This window comes from Rhineura floridana, chromosome 7 (genome assembly GCF_030035675.1).
Source record: "Rhineura floridana isolate rRhiFlo1 chromosome 7, rRhiFlo1.hap2, whole genome shotgun sequence".
NCBI classification, from domain to species: Eukaryota; Metazoa; Chordata; class Lepidosauria; order Squamata; family Rhineuridae; genus Rhineura; species Rhineura floridana.
Genome location: NC_084486.1, coordinates 134135553 through 134154139, shown reverse-complemented (window position 1 = coordinate 134154139; position 18587 = coordinate 134135553). Strand labels below are relative to the sequence as shown.

Here is an 18587-nt window from a genome sequence, read left to right as displayed (position 1 = left end):
GAAAAAGATGATGGCCACCATCAAGCCTGTAGCCGGGGTGAGGGGAATGGGGGCATCCTCCAAAGCTGTGCTTAGTGTCCGTCCCCCCCCGGATCTTTTGGGGAAATTGTCTTCTTTTTAATTTGTGACATGACAGACAATAACAACTTCCATTTAAAGAATGATAGCATGTTTTAAGGACAGGAGCAATTTAAGAATAGGATCTTTTAAGAAAAATTCAGTGAATAAGGCAGGCTGAGTGCGCAACAAAAGCCTCATCTGGAAGAGCCCCCCAAAGTGTGCTCACTCAAGACTTTCCCTGACTGAGGGTGGATTTTTCATTATCATAATCATCACCCGATAATTACTTAAGTGATCCTGAAAAAAAAGTCTACATAGTAACATCACCCTTGAAGAGTTAAATATTAGAATTTTGAATTATGAGCTAGAGTTAGACTCCACCCCTTGGACTTTTCTTTGCTCTGCTTTTCATTTTCATTTGTGCTGTTTCCTATATAGCAATAAAAGAGCATGTTTGTTTGCCTCTAGTAAGAAGTAAGAGTTTGTTTATACTGCAGTTATTTTGATGAGTAGAGCAGGGTTGAGTGCTTATTGCTAAAGGGTGAAATAAAGAGATTACTTAAAGTAATTTGAAAAAATGGCTAGCCTTTACTCTTTTAAAGCACTCACTATACTCACAATCATAGTGACTATTTTATTCTTCTTTTTCTTGATTACTTGATAACAAAGGATGAAAACAGCCCTAAAGGCATAGAGATATAGCTGTGTCGTTAACTAGCTGGCTCGCTTGACACCTAAGCTGTAACTTAGGTCTAATTTCTGATTTTCCCAATATATGCAGCTCAGCATGAGGCCTTTTCAGGGATTATGGACAGAAAAACCCAGTAAAACCCAGTAAAAAAACCAACCCAATTGTTTCCACAATTAGTTTCCAACTGCTTAGTTTCTCCTTTATATAGCAGCCAATTAAAAAGCTTTCCCTTGATTGTTTAACAGGAAGGAAAATCTCAAGGCCAGGAACAAGACTAGAAAGAGGGACTTTCAAGGAGGAGTTAACAAACATACCCTATAGTATTTTATTTTCTCTGTGCCCTTCCCTAAACTTGTAGCATGGACAAGTTAGTTTTTCAGGTGGAAACTAAAGCTGAGATAGCTAATACAGCATCAAAGCCAAGCTCAGGAGTTCACTGTCTTTACCAAAGTAGTTCAGTTTATGAAGAATCAGAAAACAGGGACAGACTGCAGGTGAAAGGGGACTGTAGCTTTAGGCAAAGTCAGGCTTTTGAGTCTGGTATGCCTGGGGATCTCTCAAAAAAAAGGTGAGACAATCCAACAAATTAAACTTCATTCATGTACATTAACACACTCTCTGGATGGAGAAGGAGTAATGGAGTAAGTCATTGCCTTTCCCTTCCCCTGGCCTGGCCCTCACATCCTCTCCATCAGGGTGCGGGGGGATTGGCTGGCAGTCCTCATTGTTTCAAATGGGGCAACATGGAGGTCTGCTGTCCAGGAAATGCAAGCCCTCAGCCCTCTTGGGCACACAGTAATAGCTGTGTGGTTCTTTTGGATCCTGGCTTTTACTGTTAATTTAGTGTTTTTGTTATATGCTGCATTTGCTAAGCAACATCAATGCAAAGTGGGGGGAAACAGGTCCCTGCCCCATGGAGCCCACAATACTGTATACATTTGGCTAGTATGGAATGCAACAGAGGGAAGGGGAGGAATGGAGAAGTTAGAGTACATATACACCCTGTTCTCATGCTCCATCCTCATGTTCATTGAATGCATGGAGGGGGATTGCGCCCACTGGCCCACCCCAACTCTACACATTCAACAGAAGGTGGGAGCAGGTATGGACATAAGGTATTTTATTTACCTTATGGATCAGCAAAAATATAGCACTGGCGCTAAACAGGGCCTTAGGAAATACATGCTGCCTCTTCTCCACTCTGCCAGGGAGTTGATTGCTTCCTCTTGCTTTAACTATGTTTATAAGAAATGTCAGCATTGACCTTAATCGCTTCTGATGCTACTCAATGTAATGTTTAATCAGGATCTGAAACTACCATTTAAGGTTAGTTTCAGAACCTGGGTTAAGAAGAACATGTCAGCAATTCCTCTCACCATAGTTAAAGCAGACCATGGTATAGGAAATTTTTGGCATTCTCTTAATCACAGGAAAAGCAGGAGTGGGGGATTTGCTCCAGAAAAGGGAAGTGGTAAGGAGGTGTCTCCCAGTTTTATAAAGCCAGTCACTTGGGAGCTAGCATTATGACCACAAGAGCCAGTGTGGTGTAGTGGTTAGAGTGTTGGACTACAACCTGGGAGACCAGAGTTTGAATCCTCACGCAGCCATGAAGCTCACTGGGTGACCTTGGGCCAGTCACTGCCTCTCAGCCTCAGAGAAAGGCAATGGTAAACCCCCTCTGAATACCACTTACCATGAAAACCCTATTTGTAGGGTTGCCATAAGTCGTGAACGACTTGAAGGCAGGCCAACAACAATAACAAATTATGACCACACTGTCTGGCCCTTTGAATGTTTTGTATTTTAAACAGTGTATATAATCCATTCTTCTGTGTCCAGTTTCCTCTCTTCTGGAGGACAAAGCTCACAATCAAGAACCCTAGGCTTCAGTGGAGGCTGGACCATTAGGGCAAATGGGACACTGCCCCACCAACCTCAGTCTGCCCTCAGCCAGCCTCTGCCTGCCTGCTTAACAGCCAGTCCAAGGGAGGCTCTGCCTGTCTGTTTCCTCCTCCTTAGTCTGAGGGTTGCCCTTGCAGAACTCAGCAAGGAGGGAGATGTCATTGGTTGCGGCCCCACTTACTGCTGCTCTCCTTGCCTTCCGCCCCACCAGTCCCAATGGGCACCAGTCGCCACTGGTGGGCATATATACAGATTATATAGTTGCGTGTGTTTACTTATTTAGCACATTTATATTGCTGCCCTATAACAGGAGTTCTCTGGGTGGCTGGCAAAGCAAAGAACACCAACAACATTAAAGTATAAAACAATACAAACAAACTTTTTTATAAAAAAAAAAAACTAAAGCAGAAAACATTTTGAATCTCAATTTAAAACTGAGGGGCTCGCTGCAAAGCGTAAGTAATTTTAAACGGCTTGGGTGAATAGATTTTTTTTCCCAGTCCCAAAAATGACCATAAAGATGGGCCAGTTGAGCCTCTCTGGGGAGGCTCTTCCATAGCCGGGCGGCCACCACTGAAAAGACCCTCTTCCTAATAGTCAGGGAAGGTTATTCCATAACCAGGATGCTATTGCTGAAAAGATTGTCTCCCCATTGGTTACCAATTGCACTCAAGTAGAAAATGTTCTTGCCTTCCACTGGATCCATGCAGGTTGGAAGTAGAGCCAGTGAGTGCCTAGAGCACAGAGTAGGACCAGCAGCCATGATCCCGGTCTCTGCCATGGGTTTGGAGTGTGAGAACAGGTCTGCTGTTGGCCTTCAATTCAGCTAGAGGATGAGGACTAAGTAATTAAGCTAAGGCTTCACAGAAAAGGTGGGGTTTGAGCAGGGATTTGAAGGAGGGGCAGGGAGAGAGAGAGAGAGGGCATCACATAGACAAACTCAAAGAGTTCCAGACATAGAGGTCCCAGGCTATGGTCTGAAGGCACGTAAGCAGGGTCAGGTCTGGTCAGTGCCTGGATGGGAGACCGCCTGGGAACCATATGTAAGCTGCCTTGGGTTTCTATCATGAAAAGAAAGGCAGGGTATAAATGTAATAAATAAATAAATAAATAAATAAATAATAAATTAGAGAATGAGCAGAGTCACACCATGCAACAATGTTGCTGAAGTTAAGCAGGTGTGGGTCTGGTCAATGGCTGGATGGAAGGCTCCCCAAGAAACCCATGTGCACTATCTTGCACTTTACAAGATATCAGGGTAATAAAGAATTGATAAATACTAACATGTAAGGGAGTAGGAGACCTTTCAGCCGCTGAGATTAAAGTTCACAGGCAGGAACAGGAACCTTGAATTTATAAATTGAAGGGATTTTTTAAATTATTTTTTACTTTTTTAAGAAAAGCTGCAATGTGTTTTGTGTGAAAGGACATTTTATAGTCAGTTGTTAAAACACTTGAAGAGTTTTCAACCCACTCCACAGTCGGAGGCAGTATGCTTCTGAATACCAGTAGCTGGGAATCACAAGCAAGGTGATTGCTGTTACTTTTGGACTACCCATAGGCATCTAGTTGGCTAGCGTGAGAATGCTGGACTAGATAGGCCACTGGCCTGATCCCTGCTTCCCCCAGCAGTATGATGGGATCTGTGTTTCATAAGGCCAGTTCGGGGGGGGGGGTTGTTTTGCAAATTTTTGTCAAATAGCCAGCAGAGGGAGCACAGAGTTTTGTGTTGTGCCCTGCTAAGAAAATCTCACAGAGTGCATTTGCTCATTGGCTTTTTAATGAAGCTTTCTACTTCCATCCCCCCATTTTCTCTTTCATTTATAGACAAGAGGCTGCTGCAATAAGAGACTGCATTTTATATATACTAACTAATGCTGATTCCCCAAAATGTCATTTTCCTTTTTTAGAAGTTGTTCAGTAGACTTGATTCACACCCTGTGACTTGGCAGATGTAGTGTGACTCTCTGTGAGTGTTGCCTGTAACATGCAAACATGTTGTAAGAGTGACTCATGTGTGTGATTTGCTCCCTGGTGGCTCTTAGAGAGGAACCCAAACAATGTGGATCGCTTAAAGAGTCATGCCATGTCTGGAAATTGTGATGCATGACTCATTACTCCTGGCTTCATACACATGTTGTGATTTAGGAGCAAAAGAATATGCCTTATCCCTGGTGCAGAATAGTGGCTCTGATGTCAGTGGGACAGTGAATCTGCTCTAGGGTTTAATCTGAATTTTCAAGGGGCTGAAAGGTGAAAGCACCTTGGACAGCTCCTTGAAAGTTCAGACTAAAACCCAGAGCAGATTCATGGCCCACTGTCATTGGAGCCACCAGTTTCCACTGTTTGTCCCAGGTCAGGCTATTTATTCATTTAGCCCAGTATTGTCTGACTGGCAGATGCTCTCCAGGATCCCCAAAAGAGGTCTTTTTCCATCACTGGCCATGGGGAAGGGTCATAGCTCAGTGGTAGGGTACCTGCTGTGCATGCAAAAGATCCTGTGTTCCATCCATTGAAGGCAAAGAGGAAAAGCTCAGTGAGAAAGGGGTGCCAGTTTCAATAGTGTCCCATGTGAATGGTAACAGCAGCCATTGGTTTGCATATAGAAGGTCCCACATTAAGACCTTGGCATCTCCAGGTAAGGATGGGATTGTCTGATATCTGAAACCTGGGAAAGCCGCTGCCACTCCGTGTTGACAGTACTGAGCTAGGTAGACCAGTGGTCTGATTCCATATGAGGCAGCTTCCTGGAGATGCCAGGGACTGAACTGGGGAACTTCTGCATGCAGAGCAGAGCAGAACTGAACCGACATGGTGGGAAGGAGATATCTAGTACTGTAGTGCTTGTATACCACTTAGGTGGAACCATGAAACCTGTCTCCTTACCAGTTGATTTTTGCATCCATCCTCCCCAAAATACCTTGTGTCAACCTCAAAAAAACCCCACACCATATAGTAGCCTTGTAAGGTGGGCCATTATTACTTTACCCATACTGCAGATGAAGGATTGAGGCTGTGCCTTGCCTAAAGCCACCTAGTAACTTAATGGCAGATTTGAACCAGGAACTCTGAGGTTTCTAGCTCAGGCTCTTACTCACTAAGCTGCACAACAGCTCCTTGTTTTATTTATTTATTTATTGTACTTATATACCGCCCCATAGCCGAAGCTCTCTGGGTGGTTTACAGTAACTAAAAACATTAAAACAAATATACAAATTTAAAAACACATCTTTTAAAAACAATTTAAAACACAATTTAAAACAATTTAATTACCTTCTGCAATACTGTATTTCCAGCTGTCTGCAGTGCTGCCGCCTTAGCTCAGGGTTTCTTCTCGCAAGCCTTAATGGTGGCTCAGAATAAGGTATGTCTGGTTGTCAGAATCCCCAGCTTGAGACTCCTGGAGGGTCTTACCCTCCACAGCAGACTGTTGCAATGAATGGTGTGTGAATGCACATAAGAAACTATGCAGTTTGGCAACATCACTGGATTGCGTGGTTGGCTTTAATGAACTGCTGAGTCATGTCCCTTCATAAAGGATAAGATCCAGGCTAAGGTAGTTCAATTTAAATCCCGTTGATTTCGATTGGAACTAAGTTTAATCATGACTAACTTGTCCCATTGGTTTTAATGGGATCTAAGTTCAACAAGAGCCAGTGTAGTGTAGTGGATAGTTTTGGACTAGGACCTGGGAGATCAGGGTTCAAATCCTCACTCAGCCATGAACGTCACTGGGTGCCGTTGGGCCAGTCACCTTCACTGGGCCTAATCTACTTCACAGGATTGTTGTGAGGATAAAATGGGGTGTAGGAGAAGTGTACACCACCTTGAGCTCTGTGGAGGAAATGTGGGATATAAATGTAACAAATAAATAACTTAGTCCAGTCCTATACCTGCACAAGCCCCGCAAAAGAGACACGTGCCTTGATCATCTGAAGGTGTTTTTGCTTTGTTTTTTAAGGATCAGGTTATGGCAGGCAATGGAAAAGCCCCCCCTCTGAGACTCAGGAGAGCCTCTGCCAGTCAGAGTAGACGATACACATGACTAAATGGACAAAAGGTCTTGATATGGTACAGTGCAGCATCCTATGGTCCTAAAAAGTGCTTTTATGCATTTAAAGCACTGTTATACCACTTTGAACGTGCCCGGAGAATCCTGGAAACTATAGTTTGTTAAGAGTGCTGAGAGCTGTTAAGAGACCCCTGTTCCCCTCACAGAGCTACAGTTCATAGAGTGGGACCTCCTCTTCCCTATTTGTATCTCACTGAAGAATGGGGCAGAGGGTGATGTACCAGCCAAGGGTTTGAATTTGGGGTCTTTTGTGCTGGGCCCAGTATTTCCAGCCCCGTTCTCTCTTCCCTTCTAAAAAAAACTTTTAAAAGTCACTTTACTTACAGGGGTGCAAAGGACGTAAGACCCAAGCCATCAGCCTTCACACATGCAAATTTGTTTCATGGGCATTTTAAGTACCTAGCCTTAGTACTAGCTGCCCAAAGTAGAATGCTAGCAAATCCTTTTACACTAGGATCCTTCACACAGCTGTCTTGCTTCTGAGTTTGCAGCTAGACAAAAGGGGATCAGTATTCCTCAAGGGTCCAGATTTGACCCTGGGGCCTGGTGCTGCTGATCCCTATAAGCCATCCAGATCAAACACATGCTCCTGTTATGGTGTGTTTTCAAATTCAAATCAAATTTATTTGCGGTCAAGGACCCATAAAGATACAAATTAAAATATAAAGGTTAAAATACGGGAGTGAAATAGAAGTAAAAATGATAAGTGATACAATTGATACAAGAAATTTAAAAAGGATTTAAAAAATTGGTTACAATGGTGAGTAATATGGTTGTTCTCAAATACCATCGAGGAATCTGATGTTTAGAACCTCAGTATTGATACAATCACTTTAAAGGGTTTGATCGTTTAAGCTGAGCTACATACACATATTTAGCTACCGCTCTCGTATATTGTTCATTCAGACCGCTCAAGAGGCAAGTTATGAGCTCCTCAGAAGATTTACTAGGATGTTTTGCTATAATTGGAAAAATGTAATTATGACGGTCCTGAGTATATAATGGGCAATCCAACAGGACATGAGAGAGAGTTTCCAGGACCCCCTCATTACACAAACACAGACGTTGATCGCAAGGGATCCTCTTATATCTACCTTCCATTATTGATGAACTTAAGCAAGTTAAATCTAGCTTTTATGAACACATGGCAATATTTAGGAATTAACTGATATTTAAGATAACTCGCATAAATATGGGGATCAAAGGATAAAGTGTGGTACAGGGGTGAGCAAGTTTTAGAAGCTGCTGCCATATCGCTTTGTCGGTCTATATCTTTTAATCTGGAGCATATAGTATTTCTGGCAGTGGTTATGTGTAGAGAAGCTAGATATTGTAAGGAAAGACCTAAATGAGAAAGTTTGTCACGGTAGGAGGTCATCCAACTGGAAGTAAACGTATCTTCCCAGATTCGTGCTACGTAGCCTGGGGTTTGGTTGTATGCAAGTTTGCACCAATAATTAAAGGCTAATATCCAGGCCTTGCAACCGATCGATGTTAAGCAAACTTTCAATCTCAGCGCTGCACTCGGAACACAATTTGGCAGTCCTAAGATTTGGCGCAGAAAGGTCGAAAGAACTGATTCTAAAAGTGGTTTAAAGGCAACAATCCAAAGGGGGACCCCATACAATAATTGGGGAATGAACTTTGTATTAAAGACTTGTATGGCCGCCGGGATAAACTGTCCCCCTTTAGTGAAGAAATATCGAGTGATGTTTTTCGTTGTGTTCCGGGCCGACATCATTGCCCCTCGTATATGAGTATTCCAGGAAAGATTTGACTGAAACGTAATGCCCAGATATTTATAGGAGGATACCTGGGCAATCACTTGCCCATTTATTAACCAATTGGAGACTTTAGAGGACTTGGAGAAAGCTACAATTTTAGTTTTGTTATAATTAATATCTAGTTGGTTTAGTGCACAGTATGCCATGAAAGCACGAAGGAAGCGTTTTAGGCCGATTCTGGAGAAGGATAATAAGGTCGCATCTTCGGCATAGAGCAGTATTGGACATCTATGCTCATTGATCTTAGGGGAATGAAAGGAAGGGGAAAGACAACTATCTCTCATGTCATTGAGGAAAAGGTTAAAAAGTAGGGGGGGTGTTTTCACCACCTTGCATCAGAAATCTGCACCTCACCCTCTTCCTCTCTCAATGCCTTCTTTGGTGTTGAATCAGTCATGTTGCCTGGCACCTCTGCCTCCCATTTTTATATATGAAAGTATCTGGTGATGTTAATTAGCTCCATCCTTGCAAACACATTCACATACTGCTGTTTTCTGAGTTTAATTGTTGCCTTAATTCTTCCAGGACCATGTGCAGAGGAGATAATTCGATCCTGGGACAGCTGAAAGCAGAGAGTAAGTGCTTTGCTTTGCTCTCTGTGTGCCACACACTCTTGGGCCTTGAGGACACTAAACTTTGATTGATATGCTATAAAGCACACGTTAGCTGGCATAATTGCTGGATTGTATAACCAGTAGTGCAGGAGGCCTCTGTTATGTCTCGGAGATCTTGAAAACAGAGAAAACAAAGTAGCAAAACAACATCTGGATCTCTGACAAAAACAGACTGAAGCTGCAGTTTTTGGCCTCCCTTTGGATGCAGCTAAAAATGAATTATTTTACCCCGTTTTATTTAATAATATTATGGTAAGCAGATTCCCTAGCCTAGGTCAGTTTTTGGTAAATGAGGGAGAAATTCAGTTCAGTTCCCTTTGTCAGGCGAGCCTACCCTAATTTGCACTTCCAAAAAGAATGCACAAGCCAAAATGTAGCTGTCCTTCAAAATTTGCACTTCTCGACTTTTTGCTATGTAGTTCTCCAATGCAAATGGGTATACATTTTGGGGGAGACTGTGCATACAAATCCATACACTTGTAAAAGTACCTACACAAATCTATTACAGAAAATGGTGTGCAAAAATGTGCGTATTTTTTCAAAACTGCATACTAATGTGTATATTAGGAGGAATGTGCACTAAAATGCTGGTGAAATTTTTGAAAGGACTTTTTAAAAGAATCTTTTTATTAGAGAATGATTAACCTGGGCGAAACCAAAATTGAGAGATTCGTCCGTGCCTAGTGTTAGGTATGGGGTGCAGTGTGGGTTCTGTGCTGCGACAGCTGGGTGATTGAATTCTGAACCATCATTCTTTATTGCTGCTTTGGTTCATGCTAGCTGCAAGGTATAAGAAAGCTACAGCTATCCACATAAGTCTGCCTGTCAAGGTGGTCAGAACTGCAGCCATTCTTAAACTGTAGTAGCAGCGATGCTCCCTAAATAAAGAAAACGTCTAAAAACGTTATGTTTGTGGTATCTGACCCTATATAACTTTGGGGGGAAATGTACAGGCTGCCTGCTGGTTTTTGTCAGAGATGTGGTCAAGATCAGGCAGGATTTGGATACAACTGTAGAATTATAGGAACTTTTTGGATGCAAATAATCAGGAAGGGAGGTGAAATGACAAATTACAAATGAGAATTAGACCCAGGGGTAATTCTAATGGGAAACGTAAGGAGGGCAGTGTTCAGAAAAGACAGAACCATAGTGTCCAATATGTTGGTGGTAGCAAACTGGGCGGGGCAGGTGGTGGGGAAGCAGGATGTGCCATCTATAAAAGAATAGGAAGAAGCAAAATGGAAATGGACTGCCTTCAAGTCGATCCCGACTTACGGCGACCCTACGAATAGGGTTTTCATGGTAAGCGGTATTCAGAGGTGGTTTACCATTGCCCTTCTCTGAGGCTGAGAGGCAGTGACTGGCCCAAGGTCACCCAGTGAGCTTCATAGCTCTGTGGGGATTCGAACCCTGGTCTCCCAGGTCGTAGTCCAACACCTTAACCACTACTGGCCCAAAATCTTTAATGTGTACAAAATTCATATTATACAAAATTATGGAAACAGACAGGTGATGTGCAAAAAGATTCCTTGACAGCTTGGCATAAGTTTATTTGTTGATGGAATAGCAAAGCAACATATAAAAATATTGGTAAAGCTGTTTTGTAGGTAACTTAATTGGAAAAAATGTCAACATTATTATAACTGGTATTCTCCAGTGATCAAAGAGCAATTTGTAATAATAATAATAATAAAACACACCAAATCTAGCTAAGAAAAGAGAAACCAGCAGCATTGCCTGACCAGAAACAAGGGCTGGGACACCAGAGAGAGAGGGATGTTCACACAGCCATTTGTACCCATGTTGTGCCTTAAGGTCTCTGAATAGGGTAATTACCACTTATTGGCATTATTACTATTACTTCTATGCAGCTACTGTAACTGCTTCTTCAACTTTTATATGGTGCTATTAGTAAAGTGGTTGTTTATTCCACCGCCACACTTTCTCATTTCTAAATCCTATCTGTTTCCACGCTCTTTTCCACGCTCCCCCACGGTGCCCTTCAGTTGGAGACCAGTGGATTAATTACATTTCCTTCTGCGGACTTCGAAACTATGCTGAGCTGGAAGGGAAGCTTGTCACAGAATTGATCTACGTTCACAGCAAGCTCATGATTGTTGATGACAACACAGTCATCATTGGTAAGTGGGCAATTTGAGAAGCAATCGTGTGTGTGGTTTTAAAGCATCCCAATTGAAATACCTCTGCAGATTTTTGTTTAGGATCCATCCAATGCTAGGACTTGTGGTGCTTCACTTTCTGCTCAGTGAAAGTAGCATCCCAAACCTGAGATTAGCATCATGAGCAAGTATACTTGTTCAAACATTTAGGATTAGTGTGAGAAGGCACCAAGCTTTTCGTAGGTAACCTCCAGGCTGGATTACTGTAATGTGCTCTGTGTGGGGCTGCCCTTGAGGTTGGTCCGGAGGCTGCAGCTGGTGCAAAATGTGGCAGCACAACTACTCACTGGGGCAGGGCATAGCTGGCATGTCATCCCGCTGCTGAAAGAATTGTGCTGGCTGCCAATTAGCTCCTGGGCTAAATTCAAGGTTCTGGTTTTGGTGTACAAAGCCCTATACAGCTTGGGACCAGGATACCTGAAAGATCATCTTACCCCTTATATACCTAGTCAATCACTGTGCTCTGCAGGTGAGGGCCTCCTGCAGATCCCATCTTATCAGGAGGTCCATTCCGCACAACATTGGAAGGAGACCTTTAGTGTTGTGGCACCTTTGGAATTCCCTTCCCTTAAACATTAGATAGGCACCATCTGTATTATCTTTTTGGCGTCTACTGAAGACCTTCCTCTTTCAACAAGCCTTTTAAGTGGAGACCTTATCCCAGTCTGTGTCCATGTTGGAATTGCTTTTTAAGATGTTTTTAAAGCTTTTTTCTTAAAAGATATTTTTAAAGATGTTTTGTTTTAATATTCTTTTAAAGATGTTTTTGTTAATCTGTTTTTAAGATGTTTTGGAGTGTTTTTAGTGTTTTGTTTGCCTCTGTTTAACACCTTCTGGGTGGGATATAATAATAATATGTTTATACATACAGTACATACCATGCACTGGTTCTGGTTCTGGTGTATAGCACCCTATCCAGCTTGGAATCAGGATACCCCTTACATACTCAATTGATGTCTGCGCTCTGCAGGTGGAGGCCTCCTGCAGATACCATTTTATCAGAAGTTCTGTTCCACACAATATAGGAATTGGGCCTTTAGTATTGCGGCATCTACCCTTTGGAATTCCCTCCCCTTCAATATTAGGCAGGCACCATTTCTGTTGTCTTTTCGGTGCCCATTGAAGACCTTCCTCTTCCAACAAGTCTTTGAAGTGCAAATCTTTCCCAGTCTGCATCTGTATTAGAAGGGTTTTTAGATGTTTGAATTGTTTTCATTGCTTTTGTGTTTGCTGCCTAGGGCTCCCTTGGAAGGAAGGGCAGGAAATCAATAAATATATATGAGTATAAGAAGAGCCACGATGGATGGTATTCTCACTGCACATGCAGAGTTCCACTCATGCAAGAGGACCTCTCCTTCATCTTTTCCCATGCGCCCTCAAAATCTGCTCTGCTGGGCCCTCCAACCCTCTGGAGCAGAACTTGGGGGAGGGGTGCGGGGCTGCAAGGGAGGGGAGAAAAGATGGACATTCTATTGGGCAAGCTGAGGTCTGCTGTGCTAGTGGAACAGCAACACAGAAAGGATGATGATGGTGGTTTTATTTATTAAATTACTATCCAATCCTTCTTCCCAAAGGAGCCCAAGGTGGTAAATCCTAAAACATGAAAGCAGTACAATTAAAAATAAAATAAAAAAATACTTAAATTTTTTAAAACAATTTGTGGAAGGGCTGTAGTGACAGAGCACCTGCTTTGCAACTAGAAGGTTCCAGGTTCCATCCCCAGCATTTCCAAATATAGCTGGGAGAGACTACTGCCTGAAACCTGGAGAGCTGCTGCCAGTCAGTGTAGACAATACTGAGCTAGATGGACCCAATGGTCTGACTCCGTATAAGACAAGTTCCTATGTTCCTGTGAAATTAAAAACATCTAAATGCATTTTAAAACAATCATACTCCCACAGCTAAATTATCTCAAGGTTGCCAGGAACAGCTTCTTTCAGGCAACGAGTGCTTGCATAAACAGGAGTGTTATTGTTCTCCTGAAAGTTAATATTGAGAGACAGATAGATGCACCTCACCAGGGAGGGCATTCCACAAACGGGGAGCCACCACGGAGAAGGCCCTGTCATGAATAAATGCTAATTGGGCAGCAGACACTTCAGCCTCCTGCTTCCTGTAGTGGCCAACCAGCTGCCTCTTGGGAAGCCTGCAAGCAGAACATGAAGGCAATACCCCTCTCCTGTTGTTCCTGCTCAGCGGCTGGTACTCAGAAACACACAGCTTCTGAACCTGGGGGATCCATAGAGCCATCGTGGTTCAGTGGAGACTGGTCCATTAGGGCAAATGGGGCACTGCCCCACCAACCTCAGCCTGTCCCCAGACAGTCCCCACCTGCCTGCCTTCTTATTTACAGTTAGTTCAGGGGGTGGCACTGGCTGTCAGACATCCGCTTCCTTAGTCTCAGTGTTGCCCTTATAGAGCTCAGCATGGAGGAGGGTGGGGATACAGCTAGAATTGCTTGGCTCTGCTGCCTCTCCTTGGCTCTGGCTCCACATACTGTTTGGACTTCCTGCCTTCCACCCTACCAGTCCCAATTGGCACCAGCCACCACTGTTGTGGCTAATAGCAGACAGGACCGACAACAAAATGTTGCTGTATGGAGTGCTCTCGCTCACGGTTTCAGCCAGCTACTTCTGCTTCCAAGGTATTCTGTTCCATTCCCCATCTCCTCCACTGGTTTTATGTCCACACGCCCAACAGTCAGCCAGCATTCCATGCCTGCTGAGCATGCTCATTAGACTGCTTTGGAGGATTTCCTCATCTCTGCCTTAGAGTCTCCCTCTCACCTCAGGTAGCTGTGACTTTGCTTTTAGAAATACAGCACAAAGAGGGCACAGCACATGGTAAACGAGTGCCAAGGGATAATAGAAGTAACAAAAGCTGAAGAAACACGTGAGGCATGTCTGAATGGTACAATCCAGTTGCTCTGAAATGCAGCGGTTATTAGCAGATGTCCAGGAAGCAGCTGTCCTGACCCAGGAAAGGTTACATAGGACTTTAAGTCCTTCTGGGAGCAAATTAAAGCATGGAAAGTTTCTTAAGGAGCAGCACTTGGAATGCTGTGTTGACTTTCCAGGTATCTCATCCTGATTGTAAGATTGGGATCAGTGCCACTGAACCCAAAGGACCGTTGGTTCTAGGCCCAAAGGAAACTTGACCTGATTTTTTAAAAAGAATATTTTTGGTGGTCGTCTCTGTAGGGGTGATTAGTCGGGATGTCCAGGCCGAGCTATCTCTTATCAATCTGTATGGCTTTCTTTATGCCAGTTGTTGGGAACCTTTGGCCCTCCAGATGTTGCTGAACTACAACTCCCAACAGGCCCAGCAAGCATGGCCAATGGCTGGGGTTGATGGGAGTTAGAGTTCAGCAACATCTGGGGGACCAAATGTTCCCCACACCTGCATTATATAGCTCTGCCTGCAACCAAATCCAGCTAGCCATCCCTGATCTTCACTTTCTGCCTGTACTGCAGCTATTAAAGTCATATGAGGGGGAAAAGATGGTGCCCTTAAGTAAGACCACCCTGGCTTGATTTTTGCAGTCGGTGCAATTTGGCACAATTGGGAGGAAACAATGCCAAAAACTGATAGATAAAAAAGAAATTTCCATTTGTCTTTTGTCATAAAGGCCTTCTGCAGGGAACTAGGCCCATCTGGCTCATATCAAAGTTGGGATGGATCTCGAAACTTTGGTGACTTGTCATCTGCTCCTCAAAGTACAGAACATGCTGTGAAATTTGGATGCTTTATGTTGACATGTGTGCTCCTTCGGCTTCTTTTCCAAGAGATTACTGGTGTGGGCGGGGGGAATATGTTGACAATAAGGACCCACCTGTGCTATACATTTAAAGCAGTATCATACCGCTTTAAACAGGCACGGCTTCTCCCAAAGAACCCTGGGAACTGTAGTTTGTTGAGGGTGCTGAGAGTTGTTAGGAAACCCCCTATTCCTCTGACAGAGAGTTACAATTCCCAGAGTGGTTTGAAATTCATTCCTTTTTCCCAGGGAACTCTGGGAATTGTAGCTGTGAGGGGAATAGGGGTCTCCTAAGAACTCTTACACATCCATATTTCTATTTCTCTCTGTCTCCTGCTAAAGGTTGCAAAGTGCAGACTTTACTCATTCTGCTCCTCTGTCCCAGAAGAGGAAGCAGACTCTGCCTTGTTTGTGTTACCTTCCATGTGTAGCTGATGTTGTAGTCGTAGTGTTGTTTGGCAGACATTTTGTGTCAGACACTGGCTTCCAAACTTTTTTTCCCCACGGACTACCTGAAAATTGCTGAGGGTCTTAGCAGATCATTTAATGATTTGCCTGCCTGTTGTAGCAATTGTAGTGGGCTGTGCTAGATGCTGTATGTGTTTAAATTGTGGTTGTTGGGTTCTTGGCTTCTTTTATTGTATTTTACCGTATTCCATAAAATTCTAATGCAGTGCAATGAAATACAATATAAGAAATAAAGGAAACAATAAACAATGCAGGTTAAAATTAGTATGAATATTTCATGGGGTGGATGTGCTTTCTTCCACCTTCAACCACAAATCTACAGACACACTGCAGACCAGCTGAATGAAGCCAGAGGTTCATGGACCACAGTTTGGGAACCCCTGGTCCAAGAATCCAGAACTGCAAAAATCACAGTGGTGCTATTCCCTGTCTCCAGAGTAGCTTGCTTATTATTCAACATTTATTGATCTTAAGGAAAAGTACCCAGGGTGACTTGCAACATAAAAACAAATCATCAATGAATACAGTAAAATTATACATCTCTGCACCTCTGGAAACACTGGTATTTCTTGCATAGCTAGCATTAAGTAGGATCAAAAGGCTTCCCTCAAAGACAGGTTTTTGAGTAACATTAACAAGAAGGCTATAGTCGATTAACTTGGGAGGGGGTTTCTACCATGCGGGAGGATTTTCGTGGCTTTTCAGCCTCAAACACCATAATTCCCTGTTCTAGCAGTGCTTTGTGAGCCTACAAGGTGAATAAGGCTGAAATATGATAACACGTCACTATGTTCCAGGTAACCAAGACAGAGTCAGAGCCAAATTAGACTTTACACAGGAGAAGCAAATAAGAGTTTAGTTGTTTAATTAACAGCAGCTGCAAGAAGCTGTGTATTTGATAGGTAGTACAGTGATATTGGGGGAGGGGGTGGACTGAGTAGAGGCTTTTAACCATTTACCTGTTCAAAATTCCTGCTCTCTCATCTATAGGGAAAGCTATGTTTTAACCTTCCCTCTGTGGGTAAAAAAAAGCAGCTGGGGGAGGGAGGGAAGGGGGGTTCAATTTTGAGCAGGAAAATCAGCAAAGGGTTAACCAGGCCCTCACCCTGCTGATGGCAGCTTCCTGTTTTCATTTTTTTTAAAAAATCTGGAAATTGTTATTTGTTTATTGAACAGTGAGGGCCCTTCCAGATGTCAATTTTATTGTGCATTCATGTTGCTTTGTGCTCATGATGCTATTGGGGTGGTCATACATGATCCCACTTTCATTATTATTATTGATGACTGTGCACGTTTTGGGGCAGTCATACTAAGAACGTAAGAAGCGCCTGATGGATCAGGCCAGTGGCCCATCTAGCCCAGCATCCTGTTCTCACAGTGGCCAGTCAGATGCCCATGGGACGCCTGGAAGCAGGACTTGAGTTTGCTGCCCTGGGCTTCTTCTGGGAGGAAGGGCAGAATAGAAATTTAATAAACAAATAAATAAAAAACATGCAGAAAAATCGTTAAATGATCCGCCAAAACCCCCAGCAATTTTCGAGTTGTCCGTGGAGCATAAAGTTTGGGATCCGCTGGTGTAGAATCTCTGTATCTGTCTCAGATTTTGAAAACAAAGATAGAACATCTTGATTAAAAACCTAAGAACATAAGAAGAGCCAGATGAATCAAGCCAGTGGCCCATCTAGTCCTGTTCTCACAGTGGCCAACCAGATGTCTATGGGACACCCACAAGCAGGACCTGAGTGCAAGAGCACTCTCCCCTCCTGCGGTTTCCAGCAACTGGTATTTGGAAGCAGACTGTGTCCGACTATGGAAGCAGAGCATAGCCGTCATGGCTAGTAGCCATTGACAGCTTCATCCTCCATGAATTGGTCTAATCTTCTTTTAAAGCCACCCAAGTTGGTGGCCATCACTGCCTCTTGTGGGAGCGAACTCCACAGTTTAACTATGCGCTGCATGAAAAAGTACTTTCTTTTGTCTGTCCTGAATCTTCCAACATTCAACTTCATTGAATGCCCATGTTTTGAGAGAGGGAGAAAAGCTTTTCTATATCCACTTTCTCCAGGCCGTGCATCATTTTATACACTTCTGTCATGTCACTTCTTGCTCGCCTTTTCCCTAAACTAAAAAGCCCCAAATGCTGCAACCTTTCCTCATAGGGGAGTCTTTCCATCCCCTTGATCATTCTGGTTGCCCTTTTCTGAACTTTTTCCAACTCTACATTATCCTTTTTTGAGGTGAGGCGACCAGATACTGCTTCATTTCCAGTTGGTGCATGTCCTTCATGCTGAAATCCCGTAACATCTCATGTCACAAATATTCTGGGATTGTTTGTTTGTTTTGTGTTTCCCACTTCTGTTGGTGTTGTCGCTCTGTAGCCCAGGGCTGGATTATCCATTAGTCTTAGTAGGCTGAAGCCTAGGGGCCTGGAGCTCTTGAGGGCCTGTGCATAAGCTAAAAAAATTATAATATAGATTTTTCATTATGTACAAAAAGAAAATGTTTGCACTTTGCAATCGCATTCATAACGTTCTAAAGGGATGGCTTAAAAGACATAATGCACACCAGCCAAATAAAAACAGTCCATTAAACATTTTATGTTTCATAATTATACTGCGCCTGCGTGCTGTGCCGATATTTAGTATTGTAAATATTTAGTATTTAGTGCTACACGCGTGCATTGCTGCCATCAACCAAGATGGCGGCAGAGGCTTCAGCCCCTTAGGGAAACCTCAGCCGCCATCTTGATTGATGGCAAACCTGTGGTTTTTTTGTGTGTGTGAATGATTGAGCTGTTAGTGTTTATGTGTCTTTAGTTGGAATGTGTTGGAACGATTTAATATTATTTGAGTGTATTTTGTGTATGTTTACTGTATTTGTATTATTGATCAAGTGTGTGTGTGTGTGTGTTTTGTGTGTTTTATTATTCGTGTGAATGTGACTCGGTGTCTGTGTATTGGTGCTTTTATCTGTTTTAATATGTGCCTGGGAGAATGTATTATACACCAACCGGGGAGACCTTCAGGGGCCCCAATTAGCATAGTGACGGGTAATGGGAG

The 18587-nt window shown here is 43.2% G+C and overlaps 1 protein-coding gene across 5 annotated transcripts in view; it reads left to right on the top strand.

Moving 5' to 3' along the window:
- The window catches only part of PLD1 (phospholipase D1), a 201921-nt gene that overhangs the window by 164605 nt on the left and 18729 nt on the right, over positions 1–18587 (top strand). For all 5 annotated transcript variants that reach the window (XM_061637320.1, XM_061637319.1, XM_061637318.1 and 2 more), the window contains 2 exons: positions 9035–9084; positions 11130–11264. In XM_061637320.1, the coding sequence (XP_061493304.1) occupies positions 9035–9084; positions 11130–11264 (185 nt within the window). The remainder of the gene's footprint in view (positions 1–9034; positions 9085–11129; positions 11265–18587) is intronic.